The 10,457-nt window shown below is 42.0% G+C and overlaps 1 protein-coding gene across 1 annotated transcript in view; it reads left to right on the forward strand.

The window, feature by feature from the left end:
• Positions 1-10,432, forward strand: part of LOC126418738 (uncharacterized) — a 264,483-nt gene extending 254,051 nt beyond the window's left edge. Inside the window, exons 6-8 of the mRNA XM_050085654.1 lie at positions 3,176-3,248; positions 10,231-10,313; positions 10,352-10,432. Of these exons, the coding sequence (XP_049941611.1) occupies positions 3,176-3,248; positions 10,231-10,313; positions 10,352-10,432 (237 nt within the window). The remainder of the gene's footprint in view (positions 1-3,175; positions 3,249-10,230; positions 10,314-10,351) is intronic.
• Positions 10,433-10,457: the final 25 nt, after the last annotated feature.

The raw sequence follows: 10,457 nt of genomic DNA on the forward strand, positions 1-10,457 counted from the left end.
CTCTCGTACAGACATACGACACAATTGACACCCAACCACCTGAACACGTTCGAAGTTCGTGAATTCCGTGGAGCGCCCCATTCTGCTCTCTCACGATGTCTAATGACTACTGAGGTCGCTGATATGGAGTACCTTGCAGTAGGTGGCAGCACAATGCACCTAATATGAAAAACTTATTTTTTGGGGGTGTTCGAATAGTTTTGATCACACAGTGTAGTTTCAGATGGCCTAAATTTTTGCGTATTTTATATGTATAAATTAAATGAGATTTATTGTGCTATTACTGCGATAAAAATGCAATAATTCTGATTTACAGTGACACGTTATGACATGGTGCATGCCATATGATTTTTTTTTTCGAAAGCTGTAGCGTTTTCCAAGATGGGCGTTAGGTTGGGACCTAAGAACACGGCTTAAACTTCTGTGAGTGAAACCAGCGGCAATGAATTGTCCGATCGTCACTTTCCCTCGCGCAAGGCCGGTTCTAAGAGACTGGGAGGAGGGAGGGATCGTGCCACAACCCAGGGCGGCATGTTTTTGAAGAAATAAATTAAACAACCCAATCAAAGTTTTGCATAAATGAAGAATTGTGAAAATAAGTTGGAAATATAAAGAATTCATAAAAATCAAGTGCCTTACTGGAAATTATTTACGGTATTGTGAAACAGATGACAAATGAAGCGCTGCAGTTGCTACTTTGGACGCGTCTTTCAAAGTAGCAAAGCTTGCTAGTGGCTGTGTTGCCAACTCAGTTTCTACCATGCGCCTACACAACAATGAAAGTTACCTACACCAGCCTGAAAGGACCTACAGAAGTGGAAAATCTTACTGAAAAGAAATTCAGATAAATGTCAGCTTATGGTGGCCTCACAGTTCCTATACAGCAACCTTGACCACTATAGCAGCATATCTGAGAAAAATAGTTCATAGTTTATATAGCCACATTTCATAATCTTTTTAATCCAGACATTGTGATTAAGCTGCGTTTGGACTTGGGAAATGCATGGAATCCTTCCCACACCACCCCCTTTCTTTTGGATCTGCCATTAATACCATTTATATTGCTCTTCGTCTTGCCACGCTTCTGCAAATTAGTATTGTCTGCTTTGCCTGTAGCTTATTTTAAGTTTTTACTCGTTAGTTTTTTTCTCGGTGCTCAATCCATAGTCGGTAGAAATTAATATTAAGATCATACGGAAAAATACATTAAACCTTATTTAGGATCTGCAGCAACTAAACAGCTCTGCAGAACTGTTTACCCAGTTTCGTCACCGAGCGAGGTGGCGCAGTGGTTAGACACTGGACTCGCGTTCGGGAGGACGACGGTTCAATCCCGCGTCCGGCCATCCTGATTTAGGTTTTCCGTGATTTCCCTAAATCACTCCAGGCAAATGCCGGGATGGTTCCTCTGAAAGGGCACGGCCGACTTCCTTCCCCATCCTTCCCTAATCCGATGAGACCGATGACCTCGCTGTCTGGTCTCCTTCCCCAAACCCCCCAACCCCCAGTTTCGTCGTATTTCACACTGTTTGCGTTCCAACAACTTCAGTTAGAATTTAACTGTTACTTTTCCCTACATTAAAGAAAAGCTGCTTTCTAAAGTGCTTGTTTTGAGCCATAAGTCGAGGTTGTGGCATACTGGAAAGGACGCCTTCTCGATGTCCAACCATGACCGTTTTTCGTTATATGCTACGGACATAATAAATAGGTACTGGCGATTTACACTCTTTTTTCAACAAATAAAACATTCATACGTAAATTTCTCGCTCTCCTATTACCTTCCACTATGTAGAGTAGAAGTGGAGGGTGACAATTATTGAACTATGTGAAAAAAAATAAATGTATATTAGTTGCAAACTACGGCGTGCACACACTTTCTTCATCTTGTAAACGTCACTACAGATATTTGGATTTAGGTTATGACATGTTCGATATGCCTGCCATCATTGGCGATGATGTGACGCAGACGAGTAGCGAAATTCTGTATGACCCGCTGAAGTGTCGGAACATCGAGTTGTCGATGACCTCCTGAGTAACTGTCTTCAGTTCAGCAACGGTGTTGGTGTTATTGATGTCTTTGATACAGCCCCACAAAAAGGAATCGCATGTGTTCAGATCCGGAGAATATGGCGGCCAATCGAGGGCCATGCCAGTGGCCCCTGGGTACCGCAGAGACAGAATGCGGTCCCCGAAATGCCCCTCCAGGACATCAGACAATCCTCTGCTTTGATGGGGTCGATCCCCGTCTTGCATGAACCACATCTTGTCGAAATCAGGGTCACTTTGGACGATGGGGATGAAATTATCTTCCTAAACCTTCACTTCCCATTCGGTAGTCACCGTGCCATCAAGAAATATCGCACCCGATTATTCCGAAATGTGGTTTCTCAGACCCCCAAAGCGCCAATTTTGCTTATTGACGAACCCATCTAAATGAAAATGGACTTCGTCGCTAAACCAAACCATGATGCACATACTAATTCCCATCATGCCCTGCGACCAACCGAGCAGTCTGAACGTTCCAACGCAAACCGTTCAGAAATTATGACGCTTTCATGTCATACAGTTCAATAATTGTCATTCTGTACCACCGATACTGCAGACAACGCAGTATTCAGCTGTGCTGGTTGCTAGAGGCCTCGCGCCCGCACGCTCCGCTCTGCTCAGGGAACGATAAAAACTGTTTACTTGTGTAATCAGCGAGTGACATAATTTAATTTTAGTTGACGCAATTAATTTTGGAGCTGTAACTCAAAACGTACTACACTGAAAAATGTTTCATTGCTGCACTGACTGACGCCCATACCTGGCTCTGATTTTAAGGACGTATTCACTTAAAAAAGACGTACGAGTAAGTGGAGTAAGTGTGATGTGTCTGAAAATGAGAGGATCGGGGGTGGGGGTTGAAAAATTCCTGGAGCCGGCCCTGCGCCTCAGGTTTGGCGTTTCTTTAAAAGTAAGTCACGCTTTTCAGGTGTTGTTTAGATTGGACCTTAAGAACACAGTCAACATTTATTTGCACACGCCACTATCATGTAATATACACTCGTGTCTTTAAATCTGTTCCGGGCGTCTGCTTAAGTTGTATCGACGTTTTGTTGAGGTAAGGCAATCTCCTATTCTCCAATATTTAGATTTTTAGCTAAAAACTGAAGAAAATATTTGTTTGTTTCAGAAGGGCGTGTCACTTCTGGGCAGAGCAGGAATTCAGGATGCCTACGATCGTCTCTATGACGCCCTTGTCGCAGGTACGTTTGCAACAATAACGTCTGTATAATACTTATTGGCTCCTATCACTGCATATTAGTCGTACGTTTCTGAGTGGTGTGCTGCTCCTTTGTATACGACGTCAGAACGTAGTTTCTTCTTCATACTATTTCGCTTTCACACACAGTATGCGTGCAGTACTGCTTTCAGTACAGTGATTAGAATAACAATTCTACAAGTTCCAAAGTCTTTTTTTGCGCACAGCCATCAATATTGTTCAAAAATTACGGAACAACTTTTTTATTAGAACTACAACTTTTGAAGTGTTCCTACCATTACATTCAAAAGACCTATATCGCAAACGTAATTATAGCATCAACTGCCTGATCCAGAAAGATACAGAAATGTTACTCTTCGCAGAAACATAGATTTATTATTGAACAACACATCGCTTAAAGAGGATTTCATCGCCATTGTCAGTTATTTGAAATTCATTGCTGAAGAAAGGTCTCCTCTAGAGTCTTCCAGATACACGTATCCATGTCGCTCCAGCGCGTTTTCTGTCGGTCTGGAATCTTATTGACTGTGAAGGAATTGTCTTCAGTGATGAGCCCCGCTTCGAACTCTGCCCCGATGACTAGCAATGAAATGTCTGGAGACATCTTGGTCATTGGTGGGATACCAACCGGTCTGTGGCAAGCCATACGGCCCGACAACCAAGAGTGATGGTCTTGGGTGTCTTTTCTTTCCATAGCAGCACCCCTTTGGCTGTTATTTGCGGCACCCTTACAGCACAGCGATACGTCGACGATATTCTACACCCCGTTTTCTTGCCTTTCATGGCAAGCGATCCTGAGCTTACATTTCAGCAAGTTAATGACCGCCTGCACACGGTAAAAGTTTCTACTGTTTGTGTCCGTGTTTGCCAAACACTAATTTGGCCAGCAAGGCCGCCAGATTTCTCCCCAATTGGGAACGCTTGAAGCATTATGGGCAGGGCCCTCCAACGATGTAACGCGCCAATTGGGCACAATACACCTCAGGGGGACATCCAACAACTGTCACAATCAATGCCGAGTCGAATAACTTTTTGCATAAGGACCAGAAGTGGACCACCGCGTTGGTGACTTTCTCAGTTTGCTTTTCTTTTCGTTTTATTCATTTATTTTTTATAGATTGTGTTGCAGCCGGTTTGAACCATGTTTTATGTCTTAAACATACTGAGGCCGTGGACGCCACCAGAACAAAATTCTATCTATCGAGAGTATGCCTCGTTATCATTTTCACTGTCTAACGCATGGCAAACTTGTGACTTATCACACCGTACAGACAGACTCTTTGCCGACTTAATAATGTGTTGGCCGATCGGCAGAACTCGGAAAACTCCCGCTGGTAGACATTTGTTTTTGATTGCAGCCAACGCTACCTACAGCTTGTTCACAACGTCCTTCCCTAGTTCTGGACCGGCTATAGCTGCTACAAGTCGGTCGACTTCAGGCCACAAGTGTTTTTGTGTATGGCCGCTGCCAACAATGGCTATCTAACAATACGGTACCCATGTGTACCGGAGCCCTTACGAAGTGATCCTCGTGTTGAACCAGTAAGCACACGTGTAGTACCAAAACTATATGAGGGAAGCGCACTTTTTTCCCACCGCATCGCCACTCACCATCGGACTGTCCGTGTGTTGGGCTTCGGTGAGGGAGGGGAGGGGGGGGGGGGGGAGATGAAGGGTTCTGGGTTTGTAGACGGAGCTTGCTGCCGTCACCCTCCGCAACCTGGTAAACTCGCATTGGGACGTAGTGAACAAACTACAAGACTGGCAAAGAAGTTCTTCCACGGAACTATGCTTTTTGAGATAGTTCTAACTGAACTACTTCAAACGAAGCACGTAGCTTTTTCTGAAATGTTAAAAGTACCGTAGATAATTCCTTAAAGTAATAAATTAGAGAGCAAAATTTTATAATTTTATTGCCTACAAAAATGGAATGACCTTTAAGAACAAGTCAGTGTTCTTATTATTATTATTATTATTATTATTATTATTATTATTTTTTTGTCAGAACAGGCTGAGAGCTTTCAGTCCCAGGTCTTTCACTTGGGAACAGGGATAGTGGGAAGCACTTCTCATTGTCACCAAGAGCCTTTATCTGCTTCCTAGTTCTTTTTCTTATCTCATAAGGCCAGAAAAAAAAATCGTTCTTGTTCCTAATAGTTCGCAGAAATTAATTCTTAAAATGGCAAAGCAATACTTAGGTACAGATACTGCGGACTGAACTTGCAGTTATTAACGACAGCGACTCACACATGACAGTATTTTGCCTTACAAGAAAGTTCGATCGACGAGCAAATAGACGTTTACATGGCAAAAGAAAACAAAACCGAAAGGAAGTAGCCTTCTAAATATTGTCTGAGGTGTCTGTAAGTGCTGTATACGTTTTCTGGAGTAAATAAATGTAAATTTTTGGCATACTTGCACAACACTTTTCCTATTCTTTCAGTTCACGGGAGTGAGGAAAACTTAACGTAGTCCTCTATGAAGAACGTCCTCTAATAATGTTGCTGTGGGCGTTGATGAAATTCATTGTCTTTGTCCCTACGTTCTGTTACCACATTGCGGTTGTTCCGTAAAAGGATGGTCCCTCATAACTTTACTTTCACTGTTCAGATGCGAAACTGCACAGCAGACAGCTGTTTCAACAAACGAAATTTTGGTGCTGACGTGTAAATGAAAGCGATCACTTCGTGACAGACAAGACTAAATTGGAACACCAGGAACGCTGCAGCAGAATCCGTTGGCACGAACAGTCGATTAAGACAAGCGCTTCGTCACTCACCAAGCCCAACACAACACAGCACAACAGTCACTTCGCAATGGCTGCAGACACAAGGTTCTGTATTACTTAGCTGATTAGGGTTGGGATATCGGCCAGCGATATACTGAAATATCGGAGTCAGTTACGCGACGTTTTTGATCGATGTTGCTGCAGCCAATGTATTGCTAGCATCGATATAACCGAATATTATTATTATTGTTATCATCATCCAACTTATAATAGACTCAACACTACTTTCTTTTTAACTTTGAAATATTTGCAACATAAGAACATTACTTACAGTTTTATAGATTCTTCTGTTCCTTCTGGTAGTACAGTTCCATATTTAAGATTGAGCAACAAGTACACTGTTTTTATTCTATTGATTTTTGTTGACTTCAAACTAGTTTCGGCTTTTGTACTCACATGGGTCCGCTGCGTTGCATATGTCATATAAGGACATTATACGCTATGCTATGAGACCAAGACGCTGCTATGTCATATCACTGTCTTAGTCGCTGTCGCTACTGTGTAAGGTGTTGGTGGAGCAATAGTAGGGGTTAAACTTTAGCTAGAGCGATTATTTCTGAAGCTCTCGAATTATCAGCGTTTATTTCATAATGACCTTACTTGACAGCTGTTATAAAATCGCTGACTCAACTGTCAATACAGCTGCCAAATAACGTCATTATGAAAGAAACTCTCATAATTCGACAACTTCAGAAATAACTGGTCCAGCTAAAGTTTAGCACCTACTATAGCCCCACTAACATCAAAGGAGCAAACTTATACATTAGTGACAGCAACCAAGACAGCGATATTATATGGATATCAAAACCACCGGATATAACCTGAAGCTAGCAATCACGCCGAAATAGGCCGCCTGTAATAAAAATTTAATCGAACACAGCACGGTCTTGGTCCCACAGCATAATATAGGTTTCAGCATATTGGGCCAATAAGCCGAAAACTAGTTTGAAATAAACAAAAATCAGTACAGACAAAACAGTGCACTTATTATTCAACACTAAACTCTAGGTTTTTAATTCGACATTTTAGAAAAGTTTTGTCAAGTGTTTATTTTCGGAATCTCATCTCACTCAAAGGAAAGGTCGGTAAAAATTTTAAATCAATGTGGAAGCAAAAAAATAAATAAATAAGTAAAAAATAAAAGCCCTCTCTACCACTAGGTATGGGCACCCTTGCGAGCAACTAGCGCTTAAGTGCACGCTTGTTTGTCAAATTGGCTGTCAATCAAAATTTCTCCCAAACATGTCAAAGACAGTACATGTTTGACAAATAATAATAATAATAAGATTTTATTGTCGTTAAGCTTACAGAAGCAATAGACAACGTCAAATTACAAAATATAAACAAAATTATATGCAGGAGCTATAAGAACAATATTACAATAGTTTTATAAATAGTCAATAGACAGGAGATACAATATATAAAGTGAGGTAGTACAACCAAATCAATCAGAATATAGCAGTACAAAATACAGAAAAAAGTCAGAATACAGAATACCAAGACAGGAAAACATATTATATATAAAGAAATATTACATCAGATTATAATACCTGCCCTTTGCAACTGTGCAGAGAAAAACAGATTAATGCTTATTACTAGCTACTAACAAATAGGTAACTAGAACTGCTAATGAAATAATTAATATAGTATATCGGGAGCAGCCAAAGTTTATATTATTTGTTTTTGACTGCAATCAAGGAATTCATCAAGGGAATAAAAAGGATGCTCGACCAGCCACTCATACAGTTTTGGCTTGATCTTTTCAATAGGGCAATCTAATTTACAAAGAGAAAATTTATTGCAACATTTTTAAAGACTTAGTTAAACGTTGAAAAGGTACATCAATGTGTTTCTCGTATTATACGAATGTATATTTTCTCTTAATTGCTGGTTTGGTAAATTGTTCATGGTATGTAGAACAACAGTATATATATAGAGATTAACAACATTCACAAACAATGGCTTGCAGAAATCTAGTCTACCAGAATCAGTGATAATTCTTACAACTTTTTTTTTTTTTTTTTTTTTTTTGCAGTAGAAGAATATCATGTACATGGCTACAGTTTCCCCATAATAGTAAACCATAAGAAATAATGCTCTGAAAGAAGGCAAAATATGCTGATCTAATATACTGATCTGATACACGACCTTTTAACCTTCTCAACAAATAGATTACTCTAGAAAGCGTAGCAGATATATAGTTAATATGGTAATTCCAATTAAGTTCACTATCTAAATATATACCAAGAAATTTAACATTATTTGAAACATTCAGAAATAGGGTGTCTCTTAAGCTGAAAAACATGAACTGTGTTTTATTTTCATTTAATAAAAAACCGTTTGCTCTGAATCATTCTGATGCTTCACTGATGGTATTTATGTTATATTTTTTAACAATTCAATGTCAGGGTCATTGTTGATAAAGGTTGAATCGTCAGCATATAAGATTGAATGGGAACTTACATTAGATGGTACATCATTAATCATAATCAGAAAAAGCAGTGGGCCAAGCACCGAGCCCTGAGGCACACCACACGGGACATCGGCAACATTGGATCTGTCTTCATTAATACAAACAATCTGTTTACGGTGCTCCAAAAAAAGACCTAAGAATACCCAACCCACTGTTTTGAAAACCTAAAATCTCTCATTTATGCAGAAGTAAGTTGTGGTTCACACAATCAAATGCTTTACTCAGATCGCAAAAGGTGACCAGAGCAAACTCCTTATCTTCGAATACCTGGAGAACCTTTTTAACGAGCGAATCAGTAGCATGAGTGGTCGATCTATTTTTCCTAAAACCAAAATGCTTATTGGAAATAATAGAATTATTATCTAGAAAGTTACACATTTGGTTATAAATAACCGTTTCTAATACTTTAGAAGAAACAAGAGTGAGGGATATGGGGCGGTAACTAGACGGACATTTTCCATCTCCATATAAATTATGACTAACTGCAACCCTCAGCTGCCGACAGGTGTTGTTGATATACCTTGATGTGGACAGCTGAAAATGTGTGCCCCGACCGGGACTCGAACCCGGGATCTCCAGCTTACATGGCAGACGCTCTATCCATCTGAGCCACCGAGGACACAGATGAATAGCGCGACTGCAGGGACTTATCCCTTGCACGCTTCCCGTGAGACTCACATTCCCAACTGTCCACAATTCTACATATGTAATGTACCTTATTATAGACATTTGCCCATTCACTCATTACTCGCGCACGCTTTGGCGATTCCCGTAAGAGTTTGGGCAATCTGTGCGCATTCGCACAGACGCAGGTCAATGGCTGGGTAGCCTTTAACATTTCTCGAAAGAACAGATTACTGTTGTTGACCGTGCAGCTTTTCCCTGGAATCAATGATGACTAACTGCAACCCTCAGCTGCCGACAGGTGTTGTTGATATACCTCGATGTGGGCACCTGAAAATGTGTGCCCCGACCGGGACTCGAACCTGGGATCTCCAGCTTACATGGCAGACGCTCTATCCATTTGAGCCACCGAGGACACAGATGAATAGCGCGACTGCAGGGACTTATCCCTTGCACACTTCCCGTGAGACTCACATTCCCAACTGTCTACAATTCTACATATGTATATGCCATACGTATATGTATGTGCCAAAGCGTGCGTGAGTAATGAGTGAATGGGCAAATGTCTATAAGGTACATTACATATGTAGAATTGTGGTCGGTTGGGAATGCGAGTTTCACGGGAAGCGTGCAAGGGATAAGTCCCTGCAGTCGCGCTATTCATCTGTGTCCTCGGTGGCTCACATGGATAAAGTGTCTGCCATGTAAGCAGGAGATCCCGGGTTCGAGTCCCGGTCGGGGCACACATTTTCAGCTGTCCACATCGAGGTGTATCAACAACACCTGTCGGCAGCTGAGGGTTGCAGTTAGTCATCATTTATTCCAGGGAAAAGCTGCACGGTCAGCAACAGTAATCTGTTCTTTCGAGAAATGTTACTGTCTTCATGTATATTCCATCTCCATTCTTATACACAGGAACAACTCTACATAACTTCAGTTCATTGGGGAAAATACGTTAAACACAGCAGCATGTAGCCAAATAATTTGACAAACAGGCAAAGTCTGTCAAATTGTCTGCAGAGGTCGTAACAAGTGAGCAGTAGAGGCAGGGCATTACAGGAGCTGTTTCGTGTTTTGCAGGGGAATCGTGCGCAGGCCAGCTGGCGCTGCAGCTGGCGGCGGTGGTGGGCGCCGGGGGCGTGGGCGGCGGGGGCGCGGCGCCGGCGGCGTGCGTGCCGCTGCTGGCGGCGGCGTGCCGGAGGCTGCTGCGGGACGCCGCGTTCCCGCTGGCGGCCGCCGTGGCGCGCGTCGCCGCCGCCGCCGTGTGCCGGCGCCCCTCTGAGGCGGCGCTGCTGCTGGCCGCCAGC

The sequence above is a fragment of the Schistocerca serialis genome, chromosome 9 (assembly GCF_023864345.2).
Source record: "Schistocerca serialis cubense isolate TAMUIC-IGC-003099 chromosome 9, iqSchSeri2.2, whole genome shotgun sequence".
Taxonomy (NCBI): domain Eukaryota; kingdom Metazoa; phylum Arthropoda; class Insecta; order Orthoptera; family Acrididae; genus Schistocerca; species Schistocerca serialis.